General features: G+C 36.7%; 1 protein-coding gene across 1 annotated transcript in view; it reads left to right on the plus strand.

The window, feature by feature from the left end:
* The window catches only part of GNAQ (G protein subunit alpha q), a 268,792-nt gene that overhangs the window by 76,406 nt on the left and 172,338 nt on the right, over nt 1–20,048 (plus strand). Inside the window, exon 2 of the mRNA XM_016157640.2 lies at nt 17,894–18,078. Within this exon, the coding sequence (XP_016013126.1) occupies nt 17,894–18,078 (185 nt within the window). The remainder of the gene's footprint in view (nt 1–17,893; nt 18,079–20,048) is intronic.

The following is a 20,048-nucleotide window of genomic DNA, read 5'->3' on the forward strand; positions in this document are numbered from 1 at the left end:
GGATGGTCTCCAGTTCATAGTGGAAGAACCATTTGTATTTGGCTTTGTAGTGTGTTTTTGTACTTCCATTTGAGTATGGGTGTGCCTGATATTCTGGGAATTTCAATACTTCAAACAAATAAGGAAGTCTCACTGTGAAGACAGACTCTAAAGGAACTGGAAAGCTGACAGCCCTCTGTACTTTCCCAGCTGCTTTGCTTCATTCTCGGCTGTGGTGGGCCAAGACCCTCAGCGTTCTGGGATGCAGCATCCCTCCCAAGCTGAACGGCTGTCTCTCTTTTCCCGTGCCATCTTTTAATTTAGGCCCTCCCAGGAACTGGGTGTATAACGGAGTGTTTAGATTTTGAACACCTGAATTATTCAGGTGTTCTTGTCACTGCATTCATGAGCAGGTAATTATAGAATCACAGCTATTTTGAAGAGGCAGTGTGTCTTATTATGTTCGTTGATTATGTGATTGCACTTCATATGGTTAATCCCACTCTGGACAAGCTAAATCAGTGTCAGAATAGCAGACCAGCAGGGATTGGAGCAGTCAATACCTCAAGAGAAGAGATGGCAGTCGACAAGGTTAATATGAGGTGCCTATGAAGCTCTACTTGCTCCCAAACGTCTTCCCAATGTTTGGACCAAAAGGGGCTTCAGAGAATGGGTTGCAGAATGGTTAAGTTTAGTGGGGGAGGAAAAAGAAATGGTTTAGTGTCTAATCTAAAGAGGGTAGGTAGGATGAGGCATCTTGATGTCACATAGATGACTGGGTGCCTTGGAAGAATGGTGACAGCCTACAGCTTTTACAAAGCATTATAAAATAGCCTCTATCCATGATGATATTTGAATAATATTTAAAATTTGAATAAACTTAGAAATAAAAGAGCTGGAGCCAGATTACCTTGTTCAACTGAAAACTTGTGAGACCTATTGGAGTATTTGTAAAACGCCATTTATTATAGCTTTTGATTTAAAAATAATATATGTTCAAGTATACCAAATTTAAGAAATACAGAAAACAATAAGAAAAACATCACTAGTATTGCCACCAGATACTATATGTTAATATTACATGTCTATTCTGTATGCATCAGTAGATTTTGAGCAGGTATCATTTGTTCATACTTCCTATTTTCTCCTCTAACGTATGATGAATATTTTCTCTTGCTATTAAAATATTTTTTCAAGCACTACTTTTATAGTTGCCTAACATGATGTGAGATAGTCTTAAAATAAGACATTAGTCACTCTCATGACCAAGGTACTTGAGTTTTTCCCACTTTGCTTTGTGGCAAAAACCAAACTTTAAGGCTGGCCTCATTTTATATCATGATAGAAATAGAGGGCACTTTTGTGTTTTTCTAGTGTGAATCTCTTATTGTACATGTAAGAGGATTTTGGCGCATGTTATTTACATGACTGCTCAGGGTCAAACATGTTAATCACAGAAAAGGGACTAGCATTCCTGGTGTTCTTTTGCACATTATATCATACTTGGCAAATATATCATACACTTTTTTTTCTTCTCAAGATGCATTGAACACGTGACAGCATATATTCTAGTTAACATCTCTGGTGTTCTTTTGTGTTTTGTAGCTTAGTTTTTAAATGATCTTAAGGCTCAAATTTGACTCTTGAACCAAAACCCTTGATAGGAGCCCTTTCTTTAGTTCTACAGGTTAGAATAATCTTCACATCTGTGTTGGCTTGAGAGTTTACAAGGTCAGAAATAGATTATAAGTTGACAGATATCTGCCATTTGTAATTAGCCTTATGTGCTAGCTGGAACTAATGGAACCACTACAAATATTATTGTAGTCATAGATATATTCCTATTCATTAAAGAGTCACCAGTCTTAAAGCATTATCTACTATTGTGATAAGACACTGTTGTGTTCCAGTCCTTTTCTTGATAAACTTGAAGAACCTGAACCCCATATGGGTAAATTGACTTGTTCATAGCAGTTTAGTGGTTGAGTCCAAGTACAGTAGATTCCTGAGATTTGAAAAGACTGCTTAACATTTAATTTAATAAATGCTCTTTTGAAATTTATAAAATCCAGAGAAAAAAATGACAGTACCTGAGTACCTATAATCTCACAACCCAAACATAGTTATTGGTAAAATATTGGTTTTGTGAAAGAGGAACAGACTTTTCTCTACCATCAGGGTCTTCTGGCTAGTCTAATAACCAGAGAGACATGAGACAGATTAGCAAGAGAAAATAACCAAATTTAATACATACATTAGTATGAGAACCGCACATGTGTGAGAGTCAGATAATCCATGTGCAGGGGAAGTTCAGAGATAGAAGGGAATGTGGATATATAAGACATTCTGAGCTGGGGATGAGGTAGGTACCTTGCAGTACTCAAAGGATTCATTACAGAATAATAAGGACAGAACAGATCATCAGTAAATAGAAGTTCGTCCTACCCTACAAATAAGCCAGGAGAAGTTCTTTCTGATACTTTCCATTTTGGGCAAGGCCCCCAATTTAGATTTTTCCAGGTAGTCAAAAATGTCTCCAGAGCCTGCAGCTAAAATTGCCCTTAGCTCTAAACAATCCCCTTACCACAAACGCACATCTTGGGGTGAAAAGCTCTGAACTCCACAGTTGTATGGATGAGATTTTGATCAACCTTTTTTTCTTTGAACTCCTACTGGGTTCAAGGTCCTGAGATCAAGAATTATCATTAATAAATTTAGTGGTGTTTCCCAGGAAACATATTGAGAATGTCCTATTCCTTGTTTCTTCCTTTGATGAGAACAAGGTCGAATGAAGTGAGGGTTATGGTTTTAATCCAGCTTGTCAGTTCACTTTATACTCTGTCCAGCCAACTGTTTTGCAAATGCATCATGATACTCATAAAGCAGACTGATGGAGTACTGCAGAATTAATAAGAAAAACAACTTGACCCAAAGTACATGTACTGCTAAAGGCTGGCCGTCTAGTAGAATAACTCCTTATTTAATACTTGAACACACTTTAAGATTGTCTTGCGTATTTTATCCCATTTTTATTCTCAGAAGGCTGGATCTTGGGGAAGTCCAAATAGAGCTCTAAATCATCTCATTTTTTACTTCTTCTGACTTACATATCGTATTCTTTCAGCAGTATCACTAATTCTATGACATAAAATTTTGTGAGGGGATAGAATATACTTTTTCCAATTTCTTTTTAACATCTTTCTTTTTATAAAATGATTTTTATAAAATGATACTCATTCAGTTTATTAAATTGAGAAAATATGTTAGCAGAAAGAAAAATAAGTTGCTCATCTCACCACCCAGAGCTAATCACTTTTAAAACTATTGTAAATCTTTTTACCCCACCCTTTTATATATATAGGTGTGTGTGTGTGTAAGTAAATTTTTAAGAACTGGTATGATGTTTGCATATGGATTTGTAATCCACTTTTTCTGTTTCAGTATTTATTATGAACATTTTTGTATTTGATTAAAGGAAATAAAATAGCATTTTTCATGGTTTCTTGGACTCAGTTTACAATATTGTTGAAAGCTTTAGCTTTTAATTTTTTGGTGTTTTCAGCCAATTATGGGATACATGTCCTACATAGCTAATATTTGCAAAATTCATGATAATTTCTTCAGGAAAAGTCCCTAAGGATGGAATCACTGGAGCAGTTTATACAACATTGTTAAGACAAGATGGCTTTTGCTGAATTTCCCTGAAAAGCTGTAGCTATTTGCATTTCCCTCTGTGTGTATAGATTGCCAGTTTTCCTCTAGATTTCTTAGTACTGAATATGATCACATATAAACAATCTTTGCCAATTTAATAAGTGAAATTATTTTGTCATTACTATTTGAATTTATAATTCTCTTAATACTAGTGAAGCTAAGTTATTTTTAATTAAAGTATTTTTTCTGATGCCCTTTATTGGGAGATTTTTCTTCTTTTTACATACGATTTGCAAATGCTTTTTATACATTTTACTATGAACTATTTATAGTTTTTTGCAAATATTTTCTCCCAGTTTGTTAAATCCTATTTTTAATGCATTATGTTTTATGGGAGTTTATATCCTTTGTAGCATTGGGCTAACACAAAGGTAAGTTTGTCAGGTCTCCCATTTCTGTGGGATTGTTTTGCATTTAATACTTTTATAAAGTGTCATGCAACATGGAATTTGTCTTCTCATTTTCTTTTGCGATCACATAATAAGACATTACCTAAAAAGGGCACAGCTATCTGATGCAAAGCTTTCGTGATTTTCTCTCTAATGTAAAACAGTAAAGGTCCCAGTCTGGAGTCTAGGAGATAAATGTCACTTTTGGGGGTGGGAGTGACATCTCCAGCTCTTGATCCTATAATGTTAGGACTATGTGCTACCCCTGACATTTATTTTTATTCTGTGTCCTGTGTTCTTCACCTTTATAGCATCTCTTTGGCTTTTTTGATGCAGTGTCATAACCAATGTGACACCACTAAAAGTGGCCCATCAGCTTTACCCTGAAATCAGTTTTTTTGTTCTTTCTGGATCCCCCATTTGTTCTTAAGTGTACTTATTCCCCGGTCTCCCTTGTAGGAGCCATGGTGTCCTCTGTGACTCCTCTTTCTGCCTCTCCACCACAGACTAGAGCCACACCTGCCTGTTTTGCCTTTTCAGTATCGTTCAAGTCCTTACTTCTTGCCATTTTCACCACATGAATTGAGGCTTGTACCTCCTGTGGAACTTTGCAGTAGCTTTCTTTGGTCCCATTTCTTTGTCTAGTTTTTCTCCTGTGAAATCTGAACTATCCACTCATGCCATGCCTCTTCTTAATGGATTCCTATAATACAGTTAACACCTCCTCAAATATTTTCAATGGCTCCTCATAGGTTGTTGAATCAAATCCAGACTCTTTAGCATGTGTTAAGTGGAAAAAGAACAAAGCAACTACAACAAAACCCAAATATAAATATATACTTTAAAAGGAGACGGAATGCATTTAGCAGCAAGCCTTTTCTAACTAAGTAGTCTGATGTTTTGGCTAGTTGGATAGTTGACAATTCATTAAAGTTTTACTACTCAAGATGAAAATGATGTAGAATTAATTGCGGTGATGGTTACATGCATCTGTGACTATACTAAAGACCATTGAATTATACATTTTAATTGGGTGAATTGTAGAGTATATTAATTATGTCTCAATAAAGCTGTTTAAAAAGTTTATTACCTACACTTCATAAAATTCATTTTCCTGTTTTATAGTTCAGTACAAGCAACAGATAATGATTTAATCACCTTGTAATACTATTATTAAGAATGCGTGATCGGGGAAGTTTCCTCAACTTTAGTCTCAACCTTCTTTATTGAATGTCTAGAATATTGTAATAGTCATTCCATTTAACATGTAGTGCATTGACAGGCTTTGAAAAAATGTCACTGGTAACTAGGGAAAGCTGTACGTAGACGTGATAAAAAAGTGATTATTCTACTGTCAGCATTAGGCTAAAGCATTTGGTTTCTGAAGCCCTGCTCCAACTGTATGCATGCACATGTGTTTATGTGTATGGTTTTGTAAATGCCCGGAGGTATCACTACACTTTGCAAGGCTCAGTGATTCAATATTTCATTTAAAAAAAATTGTTTTAATATTTTGCATTCAGTTGACTTATTTTGGCAAAGTTCTACTTTACTGGCATAGGTGAGCAAGCACTGTCTAGGTGATACAAGCTTTCATTAAATGTCTTAATGGCTTTTCTACCTTTTCTGTGATGAAATATTTCAGAGAAATGTTGCACATAAAATGATTGGTTTCTGGTCATTTTGTTTTTACTCAAACTACTGTAATGATATAGCCTCAAATGTTACATTAATATATTATTAGGTCAGTTTATAAGAAAGCTCATTGGCATATATACTAATGTAATATTGACATTTGTCGGATCTTGTGACGTAAAATTAAGATCCATTCCAAGATCCAAATGTTATTTTTGATTATGAATCTCTTTCCCTTTAAGCCAATTTTTATTTCTTGGAACAATTCCATGGCTTGTGTAGTCAGAGGAGAGGCTCAATTTAAATTGAGAAGGTAATTAGTTTCACTTCCCCTTTTATCAGTCAAATGATAGGAAGTCATCATATGTGCAAGCCTTACTAAACATTATTAAAATGCACCAATGTGCTTTTCTCTACTTTTACTTCCTCAAGGAGCAAACTTGGTTGTAAGACTGTCCTTTCTTGTTTCCTGCCCACTGGATGGGTATACGTTTCTTCTTAGCAAAGAGTGTGTTCTGTTCTTTAAGGAAAAGGGCATATTTTCCATGTACAACTTTAGAGTGAGGAAAAAGGCATTTTTTGATTATTTGAGACAGGTTGACCATTGCTATTTATAAAAAAAACTAGTGGGGGAAAAAAGCAGAAGGGAGAGCCCTGCTTCATAACCGCTCTGTTGCATATCTGTTATTGTCACTGGCTTGGAGGCTGGAGAAACATATGGCCATCAGGCAAAATAAATTAGAGGATAGAATTTAAATTAATGAAACAAATTAGGGTGCAACTCTTTAATGCCTAGGGAATTATCTTAGCTTCAGTTGGTGGGTGCCAGATGCAGCTCTTTGTCTTTGGACAGCACAAGGTGCATCCCTGGGTCACTTTGGAGTAGTTCAAATCTAAAAGGCCAAGGCCATTTCATGTCTCTCTCCTCAAGGTTTCCTGAACACTGAATACAGAGTGGCCACTTCCTTTCTCCCTTGGTAAATGTTCTAGTTTTATAAAAAGCTGAATCTTAAAAATTATTTTTGTTTTATGCTTCTAGGGGAAGTGAGAACCTAAATGATTTCCTAATGCATCTCTCCATGGTGTAGTTGTTGAATCCTCCCAAATTAGCCTTTTGGAATGATTAGCTTTAAGAGTCCTTACTGGGTGGTTTTCATGCTGAGAATGAAACCCACAGCAGGTACTGTAGTTTTGATCAGCATCAACATTTTCCTCCAAGAGAGAATTTTTAAAATGTGAACAAATGCATACGTAGGTTTGGCTTGCTTGCATGTATGCGCGCGCGTGCGTGCGTGTGTTTTAAACTGATTCTTTCAGGTGCTGAAGGAACAGTGAACTTCTAGAAATCCCTGATAACCGCTCACTTTTGTTTGCCCTAACACATTTTCTCTTTAAGATCCTGCTGTAGTTTTGTGATTACCAGGAAGATGCTGAACATACACAAGTTCTCTTTAGTATTCCTAGTGTCATTATTCAAAATACTGGGGTGATGTAAATTCAAAAAAGCATGCAGTGCTCCGCAATCTGAATACACATGTATATTTTGTGAGGACAGCCCCGATCATCGCTTCTCTTAATTGGAGCAGTACTTGCTTGCTCCCTCCAGCACCTTAATTCCCCTACCTCAAAAGATAATTATTTTTAGAGATGCAAAGTGAAGAAGCCACATGAGTAAAAGAAAAAAAATATATATCTTGACATATTAACCTTGAAAGAAGACTACTACAATTTTTAGTTAACTCATTTGAATTAATATTTGAATATATAGTAAATAATAGGCCAAGTTTTTTTTTTTTCCTGCTTCATGAGAAATAAAGTAAATGGACTTCGGTGATGTACAACAGACAGAGAAAAACAATAATCATAAAATTTGAAAGCTGGAGGGAACTCTTGAGGTAAGCCAGGTCAGTTCCCTCATCTTCAGCACTCAGGCCGAGTGACCACGTTCACATCCCTGTCCCCAGTGTGGTCGGCTTTGGAGAGCTCCTCATAGCCATTGATGCTCTTTCCACTCCACACACCGGCCTTTAGATCATCTCCTGGTGAATAGGAAATGAGGTCGAAAATGGCATTTCAGATCCATCCTGGGCCTTTTCTTCCACTATGAATTAAATCCGCTGCTTTTCATGAGGTAGGGCCACAAGAGCCAGTCTCCCCTGAGGAAATATTATGGGTTTACTGAGGGCTTCAGAGTGCTTTCCAAAGTGTGTCTCATTATTATTCCCCACCTGGTGCATTTTAAAAGTATGCCATCTATGATTATGTGCAACCAAAAGATCTAGAATGCTTACATTCATATTTTTATTACCCAAAATAATCAATGTAAAAATGTCTGTGGGTGGTTAGCTATTCCGAAGAGTTCCTGCTTGTTGTTATTATGACTTTGTATTTTTTTAGTATCTTTATGCATTCCAAGTAATAGTTAAGTCCCGCTATTCTTGAAAGAAGTGTGCATGTATTAATGTTGCCACTTTATAAATATAAATAAATAGGAATGTGTGTGTGTGTGTGTGTGTGTGTGTGTGTGTATGCGTATGTGTGTAACTTAGAGGCTAAAAAGTTTTGTACCTTTTTACATAAGTAGTTTTATCTCACAGGAAATGAAATTATAGCCCTGGTTTTGCAGTGTGCTCTGACTCATACATTAGCATAAGGACTTCGTTTATGGCTGTGTCCTTGCTTTTATTAGAGGCCTAGAGAATGTAGGACACAAATTGCATCTCCTCTTTCATGTGTATTCTCCACATCAATGCGGTGGACCTTGTAGGTATAAAAAAGTGCTTCTGCTTAGAATGAATAAGCATTACAAACTGAATGAGCCTCTCTCTACCCAAATCTTTTCATTTCCAGGCTTTAAGAATCTAGGACTTCTATCCATCCCAAAATCTAGGCATTATACCTATTTCATCTTCTCCCCTTTCTACTTCCTTATCATCTCCAGGCAGGATCCTGAATGATTCCGCTTCTCTTCATCATGTCTCCTGCCATTCTCGTCCAAACTACTATTATCTTTTGTTTGGGTTACTGAAATACCTTACTAGCTTGTTCTTATAATCCATTCTTTACTTAGCATTAATCAAATCATGTAACTTCCCTGGGTAAAATTCTCTGAAGCTGTTTAGTGCACTTAATAAAATCTAAACTGGTTTCCATGTGATTTGCCTCTTTCTCTGTAGCCAAGGCTCCTCCTGCATTATCATCTACCTCTTTCCTCACCACTCAGTTCGCCTCGGGCACATTGGCCCTCCAGCATGCCACTCAAGCTTGTTTCCATTTTGACACTATGTCAGCTGGTTCACTGTCTGGAATGCTTTCTATTTTTTAAAATTTTCTTATGGCTATATCTTGAATATTCAGGTATCAGTATAAACGTACCTTCTTTGAAAGTTTTATCCTGGATTCCTATATTAAAATAGCTATTATACCACTCTGTATTTCATTATCCTTTAATTTGTTAATGCATCACACCCATCTCCATCTGATGTTTTACTATTTATCTGTCTTTATGTCTGTCTATTTATCTGTCATCTACCACTCACACTTGCATGTTACCTTTGTGAAAGCAGGGACTACATGTATCCTGATGCCTAGAAGAATGTCTGGCATGGAGTATATACTCAATAAAACTATTCAAGCTAAAAGTCTTCAAACACTGTGGCTTTAAATATTGAGATACTGGAGGCGATTATCTCAGTTATTTTGGTAAATGATGAATTAGAATCAGGGCCGAGACAAGAGTGAATAAGATACTTGCTTTGGATACAGAATTTAACCCATCTTCTCAGATGATGGTATGGCACAGCACTGATATTGATTCTCTCTTTATTAAAAATTGTGGTATTTTTTCCATCATGGATTATTTTGGCATTAATTTTGATTTTTAAAATTATTGCATTAAAATATTTTTTCTTTTGATTACTGCTTTTTCGCATACTCCACAGCCCTCTATCAGACTATTCTCTCATTTTTCCACTTTATTTTTCATTGTAAGTTATAGCTGGTATTTACTAAGTACTTATTATGTAACAGACACTGTGCTTTACTTGGATTAACTCACTGAAAACTCAGAACTATAAAGTCGATAATAGTATTATAGGTGAAGAAACAGGCTTTGAGAGGACAGTTAACTTCCCCAAGGTCACAGAGCATGGATGGGCAGCATATACAGCATATGTCATATGGGTACACATAAACTTATGAGGTGTGAGAGAGATTAGGATCTTTAACATCCTGGCATATCTTGTCAGTGTTCTTGAGAGGCCTTTAATGTGCAAAGAGCAAGAATCTAATCTTAGGCAGGGAAAAGTTTATCTGCTAGTTGATTAGGGAGACTGAGGAAGAAAAGAAATGGTGAGATACTTTAGGAGACTTAGTATATTCCATATACTTAATTGATCACCATTTTGGAAGCACTTTAGAGGACACGAAAAACCACATGTTTGGATCAAACACTCCATTATATTTAGAAATATTCCTTTGATAAAATATCTTTAAAGTATAGAATGATTTGGGGGAAAAGTTTTTGGGTTATTAAAAAAAATCACTGCATAGCACATATCAGAATATAGGTAGATTATTTAAATGTAAAACATAAAGCCACAAAAGCTAGAATAAAATAAAAATTTGAGACTTTTTAAAAACATAAACCGATTGAAGAAATCATGAAGGGAAAACACAGATGAATTAAATACAAAATTTAAATTTATGCACCAAATTTTATTGTTAAATGAAAAGAAAATGACAAGTTGGGGAAGTATTTATAACCAATAATTCATTTTGTTTTAAAACCTCATTTGTTTTAAGAAATAATAAGAAAGACATTGAGTCCTCAAATTTAAAAAAAAAGGTAAATTCATAAAAGACATGACAAATGACGAAAAATGAAACAAGTTTCATAAGTAGAGGTGAAAATTAAAATAAAGATTTTTGTTTCTCAAACTGTAGGTATTAAAACTATATAGGGTTGGTAAAAAAAAAAAATGGGAAAAGAAGAGTCTGATGCGTGTGTCACCTTGTGAAACGATGTGGCAATGTGGCGGTCAGAGTCTTTGTAATTTCACCTAATCACATTTCTGTGTACTTCTAAGGAACTGGAAATTTAGGTAAAAGTTTTTTTTTTTTTCAGGGGTGTTTATCACAGCATTATTTATAAAATGAAAAATTAGGAATACTCAAAATTTGTTTCAGTGAGGGAATTGTTAAATAACCCCACACCTTTATGATGGCCTTTCAGACAAACATTATCAACTATTTCTGAAGAATAATTAGTATCTTGGGATAATTATCATAATATGTTAAGTGAAAAATAACAGTACAGCATTATTCCAGTTTTATTTTAGAACAAAGCAAAAGTACTTTTGCCTAGAAAAGGAGATTGGAAAAATATATATTAAAATGTTTAAATTTTAGCAATTTTGAAAACTCATTTTTTGAATTTTCTATAATATTTATAACTTTTGTAAATTGGAAAAATGTTTTATTAAAGAAAGTTTGCAAGGACAGAAAATTAGGCCCTTGACAGACAGGAGACTTTGGTAGAGTTTAGTCCATCTTCTTCCTAATTAGTTGTCGAACAGCAGAATTCTTGGAACAAGTCACTTCCCCTCTGTGTAAAATGAGCTCAGGACTTCTCAAACTTTTTCTCTGAAACACTCCCAGAGGCGGAAGAGAGTGAACATTGTCTCCTCCAGGAGGAAAGGATGGGAACAGGTTGGCTCAAAGTCACCTCCTGAAAAAGTTTTAGCATGAAAATTCATGTAAACGTCCTGTTCTCCAAAGTATACTAATGTTAGTTTTTACCTTTTTTAAAAAAAACTTGAGATGTAATTAATATACTATAAATTTCACTATTTTAAAGTGTACATTTTAATGATTGTTATTAAATTCAGAAGATTGTACACCTAACTGATGCTAGTTTTTAATACACAGATATTTGCCATGGACACTCTATGGTAAAGTGGATTTTCCAAGAAAATGCTCTGTACCTTTGAGTAACCTGGAAGCACTGTCAGGATATTACAGCTTTGAGACAACTATGACTAGATGAACTAAGATATTTTTAAGAAACTGCATTTTCAATCCATTTTGCCTCTCATTTCTTTAAAAACAGCCTAACTGGGTAAGTCGTTATTAATTGTCCTGGTTACTGCTAACTTACCTATCCAGTTTCCACTCACTGTTGGTGATAGTTAATTCCTATGCTACATTTTAAAAACTACTACCTCCTGCCAGACCTTGCTGCGGTTAAAGGGTTAAATGTCCCTGACCCTTGCCCTCAAAGACAGTTTTAAAGGAGCAGTAGTTATGGTATTAGAGCTGCTCTGTTTCAGATCAGGTTTACAATTTAAGTAGAAGAAAATCCAGAGGGCAGAAGGCAGAATATGTGTATTTTGAAATTTGTAGCCTGGAACTTGAACAGCACATGAATTGTATTTTGGCCCAGTGTTATTAAATCACTTTTATCTCAGTCTGTTAATTTTTGGCAGGTGTGGGTTTGATGATGTGCTTGTGGTTTAGAAAATTCTTCATTGAAATTTCTGGTTCTATTGTAACCAGGTTTATGTGGAAGTAGCCCAAGTTCAGCATTGTTAATGCTTAGATTTCATACTTTAGACTCTTGGCCTAAAACAGTGGACCTTAAGTACAGTGACTTGAATTATAATTGAGCTCTGTGAGACTTGGGTTTGTTCTTAGCCGCTCTCTATCTGGGTGCTGGCCAATCCACAGGGCAGGGCAGAGGCATTTGGCCGGAGCCTTCACATTAATTAAAGCCTTCAGATATAGAGTTCTGATGGTTTGACAATATCTCCAAATACAGTCATCAGAGACGCTGGTATGATGAAACAAATATATTTATTGTACAACTTTAAATACCACAGTTTTTATAACTTTGTTTTGGCATGTCTCTTTTTTCCTGGGAGCCTAAAACAAATGACAGTGGTGTTGATCTCTGAGTCTGTAAGAGGCCCAGAGAGGGTGTATTCTCTTTCTTTCAGGATAAAAGGAATGAACCCTGAGGACCCTTGAAGTTTTTGACTGTGCATTGTTCAGTGATTGTTTTACAGGTCCCTTGTATGGAAACTGGGGACATCAGTGTCCTTCCGAGCAGTGACAGTAGTAGCTGACATGTTTAGGGCACTGAGCAGCAATTCTACACGGATTGTGCCTCACAGCTCTTTTGAAAAAAGTAAAATTTAAGGAACCAACTTAAGTGGGAGAAAGGAACCAATGAGTCTATGATCACTTTCAACAATAAATGATAATCCATAGCTGTTAAGAAGTTAATATATTACTGAATTTAAAACTGTCATTCAGGTAGAATGTGGACAAGAAAAGCTTCCCACCCTTTAGCAATTAATTGGATGGAACTGTTTATGGATTCCATCGTGCAACGGGCAGAATAATCAGTGTAAACTTAGAGAGGCTTAGTATGGGTAGGACGCATGAAGTAGTATGGATTTGCGACTGAGGCTGGATATGGAAATCCTTTTGTGTTGAAAAGCTCTTGGCAAAGCCTAAAATGGAAGCATCGGATTGTGTGTGAGCATGTGTCTGCCTTGTATGCTGTATTCTAACTGCTTTTACAAAGTGATGCACTCCATACTAGGATATTAAATTCACATTTGATGTTTGTTCTGATGGAAGGACATGTGAAATGAACTGGGGGATTGTTCTCTGTGCTTTATCTTGATCCAGTGGGTAGAGAAGAGAAAAAAATTAAGTATCTCTCAAAGCCAATTATGCATGCTGCATGAAGTAGGCTTTTTAATAGCATGATTCTTAAATAGTCTAATTTCTGGGTGTTTTGATGAGCTGGAATAAAAAAAGGCAGAGTACTTGTCCAAAGGTACAAATGAGTTTCCTGGGGAAAATTTTTAGCCATACTTCTAGAGACCACTGAAGAAGAAAAGTAGGAGTTCTATGGTACTCATGACCTTGTGTGTGTTGATATGCTTGTGAAAGTAATGATTTGATTGACGACATATTCAAATTAGTAATAATGAGACACCCAACCCCCACCCCAGGCATTTTATGTCAGAGCTCCTTGTTAGATTTTATTTTACCAGTGGTTTAGAAACAGTAGATTTATATTTCTTTAGATAGGTCAAGATAGGTATTTGTGCCCTGCGCTGTGAAAAGAAATTAGCCATCACTGCATTCGCAAAGCAGTCTATTAGTAGAAAAGTCTGCTTTCTTTCATTTATAGTTAAAGAATTTTGAAGTCTCTCATTATACGTTCATGTGGCCTTAGAGAACATCGTTTTGTATAATTTGGAAATAGCTTTTTTTTAATAGTAGCAAATATTTTTTTCATCCTAATCCTGAGTAGATTGTTGAAACACATTTCAAACCCCTGAGAATATTGTCTAAGTCTATAAAAATAAGAGAAGTACGTGCTCTTTGGCTTACACATCTGTTAAGAACAGTTCATTTGTCTCCATAATAAAATTTTTTACAGAACAAAGAAGCTGTGTTTTTCGCTCGGTTGATATTTTAGTCCATATACTTTCTTTCTGGTCAAATCCAGTAGTAGTACAGAATAATACTTAACGACTACTTGTATCATTCTACCTACAGCATTTGCATCACATGGATTTTCTCTTAAATGAAGCTTTGCCTTCACTTTCAATCTGCTGCATTTATGTAATAAAATCAAAGCATGAACATTAAGTTCATAAATGAAATTTACCTACGAGGGATGGCTAGTCAATTAGAAGATGGCACCAAGGTTCAAAATAGGTCCCCATTAATTGAACCTCGTATTCAGAATTCAAAATTAGCTTTAATGGATAAAAGCTGGGTGTAGTCAAAGCCAAGTGAGACATTTTTAGACTCTGGGCAGTAGAAGTTAATTATCCTGAGTTTGTGGCAGCTGTGCACAGTTGACCCCTGAACAACTTGGCAGGTAGGAGTGCTGACCTTCCACGCAGTACTGTGGCCTGCGCTCCATGTAAGCAGACCCCCAACTGCTGAGTTGACCCTTGAACAATGGGGATTTGAACTGCTCCTGTATAATTAGACCTGAGCAGTTCAAACTCATGCTGTCGAAGGGTCAACTGTAGTGACAAAGCCAAACTGGACAGCTAAAGGCTGGGCTTGAGCCCACATGCTGCTCGCTATTAGCCATGCCATTTTAGCCATGATGCCTCACCTCTCCAAGGCCTCTACTTTTGCATGAAATGAGGGTAAACACATCTCCCTCACAGATTTTTGAGAGGATAAAATGACAGTATATTTCAGAGTAGTTGGCAAAGCGTAAAGGGTTGAACACAAATTTATTTTAGTTTCCTTTACAAGAGAGGATATTCAAGAGACCACTTTTTTTCTCTATTTTAGAGATTGGACTTAGAGAAGAGGGCAAAAAGGGGTTCACACATACGTTCTGGGGGATTTATTAGTACTTCATGCGGGGAGAGTCAGGAGCTCTAGATTTTGGTTTGGGCTCTATCATTTCTTCATTGTGATTGTCTTTCAGAAGAGAGTTAAGAGTGTGAGTTAGTGACTAAGAAGCACTTTATATATAAACTACAGAGCACCTTTTAAATAAGATTTATAGAGAAAGTGCAGAGAAAGAAGAGTGGGTACCCTCCACACCCATTCCTTTCCTGTCCTAAATCTTATTAAGCTGCCCCCATTTTCCTTTTGGTATTTGTACCAGTCAGGGTCCCCATGTGGCATACTCTGACTGAGTGACTGAGTTTTATACAGGAACCCTTTACAAAGGTGCGGGCCAGGTATGGGTAACCAGTGAGAACTAGGGCAATAGCTGGGCCCCAAAACAGCTGGGCAAAGGGAAGGAGTGGTTACAGAAACATGGAGAGGCCCCCCCCCCCCCCAGCTGGGGCTTGGGCGTTTTGGAGGGGACACAGCATATCTGTGATCTTCTTGCAGGGAGAGAGCTGGGGAAATAAATACCACATCCTCATTCTGCTCTCTGGTCTCCTCTGGACTTGACCCAAGCAGAAGACTGACCAGACAGAGCCGTTGTGAAATCCTTGCCAGTCAGCCCCCAGGAGCACCAAACAAGATGAGAAAATGGGTAGAGAAGAGCTCTGGGTGTGTCTGAGGCAACTGGAAATTATCTTACTGTGGAGTTGATTTTTTTCAGCTCCTTTCTCTATCCTCCTAATTCCTCCACGTTCATTCATCAGTCCCACATTCCACCTCTGGGAGTCTGAGTTACTGTGATGCCCAGGGGCTTAGTGACTAGGCCCAAAGAGGTGCCAAGTGCAGGTTGCTCTTGCCTAGCAAAACTTAAATGAGTCACCAGTCAGCGTAGTTCATATTTCATCTCCTACTTTTTTGCCTTTTTTTTTTTTTTTTGAGGAGATGAGTTTACAGAGCTGCTCAGATAGCCAAGAGAAAGAGACCCTGTTGCCTGATTCTCTTTCCTTTTCTTCTCATACCGTTAACCTCACTCATTAAGATTTATTGCTTTTGTTGTGGAAAAAACTGGCAGAGATTCGATTTGATGATTATGTCTACAGTTGGTCTCTTAGAGTGGTCGGCTCTGTGATAAAGATAAAGACTCGATCTAGATTCCCTCCCCCCCCCCCCCACACACATATTTTGAACTGCTTGGTCAAGATACTAATTTCTTTCTATAAATTATTGATAAATAACGAGAAATAATTTCATAGCATTATTTCTACTAGAGATGCTACTTTTTAAATACTTTTGCGTTTTGTCCAGTATTCTTGGTTGGGATTATAAAATATTTTCAACTCTTTGGGTTAAGCTTGTTAAAATGGGTTGATAGCATTCACATTGCAGTGTTAACTTTATATTTCAAGGAATTCCAGATCACTTTATTAAAAGTCATATGGAAATGATAAAGGAATTGGCGACTAGGAATAGTCTTTCATCGTAACTGTGTAAGACTTCTGTGTTTACCAAGACATCTGTACTCACTTAAGAGTGCTTCTATGAAAACTGTAGTACTTATTTGAATTTTTGTGATTGTTTGTAAAGATAGTAATGAAATCCAACCACCAGAAAAATGAAATTAGGACAGATCTTGAGACTTGGTTTTAGTTCTCCTTTTCCACTTTCCTCCCTCCCCTCTGGATAGGAAATGGCAGCAAGGACACTGGTCATAAAGTCATCTGTGTTTTATTATCGTATTCTTCCATCTTTAATATCTAAATTGGTACTTTTAGCTTTTTCCCACATTGTTAAGGGAAGACAAAGACATTGATTGTTTTGGAAATCTCAAGGAAATTCAAAAGTGAGTGAGAAGTAATTCAGAAATGAAGTGACATATAAAAAAAGCCAGTTAACATTTAGAAAGATGAAGATTTTTAGATTCATAGTTTTATATTCACTGTAGAAGAAATATACTGTCAGTCAGTGAAACGATATCATCTTTCCATCTTTCCTTCTTCCCACAGACATTTGTAGCTTCATTAGAGATTAACTTCAGGTTTGTGGTACCAGAAAAAGAATATTGAAGGGGAAAATGAAGACAGAACAGAAGAAAAAATCCAGTAAAAATAAATTTCTGTGCCATGTTATTTATCAAGAATGGGCAGAAGGAAGGAAAGTCACTATAGTTTTTCTGAAATAGGTGATTCCTTGGAATAAGTCAGTCAACCAAACCCCCTAGTAATCAGTGCAATTGCTGTCCAGAAAAGTCCTCATTTCTATCGGGATACTGTACTCTCTGTATACCCCATTTTAAAATAAGAGGAAAATATCTAGAAAATTTTAGGTGTTTTTCTCTTATTACTCTCTGAACAGCATTCGTGTAAGTGCATTGTCATTTCCAGATCCAAATCCTGCCTAAACAACCCAGCCTTCTGGAAACTTTTCAGATATTCTCCAGGGAAGAGAGCTTTATCAAGGGTTTATTCTATTCAAAAGACGCTGTTTTCATTGTGTTTCTTAGAAGATACATGGTTACAAATCACTATCAAAATTCATGCTGAATGGCTTCCAAAGAAGTGACAGGGTTTTTTTAAAGCTCCTCTGCCTCTGAAATGTACTGTCATTCCTCTAATTTGGCCAAGTGTTCACTGCAGGTGGCGTTTCCACCTCTAGCAATGCCAGTCTCCTGTGATGCTCTTCTCAGCAGGCCACCGGGAAATGCCAAGTCTGGGGCACCATTTCTAGTTGAGTTGTCTGGGAACTGTGAGAAGGTGTCGTGGTCTGACTAGCTGCTGTTGTCCATCTTTCAGGGACAGGAGAGAGTGGCAAGAGTACATTTATCAAGCAAATGAGAATCATCCACGGGTCGGGATACTCCGATGAAGACAAAAGGGGCTTCACCAAGCTGGTGTACCAGAACATCTTCACGGCCATGCAGGCTATGATCAGAGCCATGGACACGCTCAAGATCCCCTACAAGTACGAGCACAATAAGGTAGGCCTGGCTCCTCATGGGAACTGCCAGCAAAGCTGTCCACAGTGCAAACGGTCTCTTCACGTGTCTGGGATTTATAGTGGGTTTTTGAAATGCACATTTTTTCATCTCTTAAATGGATCTTTTAATGGTTCAGTAAGTTGTTATAAATGTTTTTTTCTTAAATCTTTAAAATGACGTATATAAAGAATTGGAGTTGTGTTCTTAGCAATGAATATATGGAGGTTTAAAATTTAGGGGTGCACATTCCATTAAGAAAACAGTTTGTTAATTCAAGACAAACTGACTGAAATGAGGGAATTCAGAGATGAGGCAGTGGCCTTGCTTCAGCCTCCCACTCTTTATAGTTCTTTGAAAAAAAGAACCAAAACAGCTTAAGACCATTCTGTCCAGTTTAATTTTGGATTTCGTGACTTCCTTTCAATAGTACCATAGGCTTAATTTTATTTCAAAATAGGTCCATCTGTCACTTCCAATAACCTTTCAAACACGTTTCCCTGCAATTGTGTTAAAGTCATGGAAACTTCTAAAATCACTTGAGAAAGGGTTAGGAAGATCTAAATTGTCAGCTTTTTAGAAAACAAACATTTCCAATATCCAGCATTATCTCTTAGTTGAAACAGGAAACGGAGTTTTTTATTCAGGTGGAAACAAATGTTGTAATCACTCACACTCCAAATATTATAGATACGTGATGCCAGACAAGATTGGTGCGTATGATGGTGGCTCCAGGTTTGAGCGATGCTTCAGTTGCCCCACAGGAAGTTACACCAGGGAGTGACACCTGTGCAGAGGCCCCCGATGGGTGCAGTCTTTGTTCCTTTGGGCGTGTAGTTGCCGATCTCAGAGCAAGCTGGTAACACCTCACCTCTTGTTGACAAAACACCTCTTTTGCACCAGCAGTATTTTAGGGCCTTCGATCAGAAGTTTCAGTCTCTTAGTACTCTTGATAAACTACACTCAAGGATGTTTCCATATACCAGGCTTAATAGGTAATAGCAAGGAGTTGGCATGCTCAGTGTGACTCATAAACTGAGATTTAACTTACAAAAATGAATCATAGGTAAAATAAAGCACTTTTGTGCACCTTCGATTCTGTTACTATCTAGAAGCATCTGATTGTACAAATAATCTTAAAATCAGGGATTTCTGTTTCTCGGATGATTCCTTGAAATTAATTGATTATTTCTTATCTGACCGATACTCTCACACGTAGTGTTCTTATTTTCCAAATAACATAGAGACCCTCTGCAAATAATCCTTCCTGCTTCTGTTCTCAAGAGTGAAAAGATCTGGGCATGCGCCTTTGATGAGCCTGGGAGCATGCTGCCCAACTCAGATGAGGCAGCATGGATATCTCAGCAGTCTGAATTTTAAAGGATCAGTGTTATTTTTTTGCCCCTAAGAAATCTCAGTGTAATGAGTTTCTGAAATAGGTGGCATGCTTGTTTTATTGCAATTGTGAGACAATTCTGTTGAGGGATTTTTTTTTTTTTAAATACCAGTGACTTTACCAATCTATAATTGGTTGATAACATTGCATTCTAATGAATTCTGAATTTCCAGTTGTGTGGTATGATTGATATATGTTGCCAACTTACACTTTAAAATATAGTATAATCTTTGTAAATTATACCAAAAAGTCATCTTTCTTAGATGCTCCAGCAAAATCCTTCAGGTTCTTGCCTTGATGTTAGATTTTCATATGGAGATCATTGTTATACAGATGTTAGATTTTCATATTGAAATCATTGTTATGTAGATGTAGAAGATGGAGTGGAATTTATGCCTTATTCATACAGCAATACGTTGAAGAATATTTAACAATGTGCATTATTTGAGCTCTTTAATCAGTTATAGCTAAGTAGACTTTACTATTTTGAATACCATTCAGTTAGCAATCAGCATCATATCATAATTTTTCTCAGATATCATAATTATCCTGTGAAATCTTCCCACATCTTTTGGTT

Source organism: Rousettus aegyptiacus, unplaced genomic scaffold (genome assembly GCF_014176215.1).
Source record: "Rousettus aegyptiacus isolate mRouAeg1 unplaced genomic scaffold, mRouAeg1.p scaffold_m13_p_3, whole genome shotgun sequence".
NCBI lineage: Eukaryota > Metazoa > Chordata > Mammalia > Chiroptera > Pteropodidae > Rousettus > Rousettus aegyptiacus.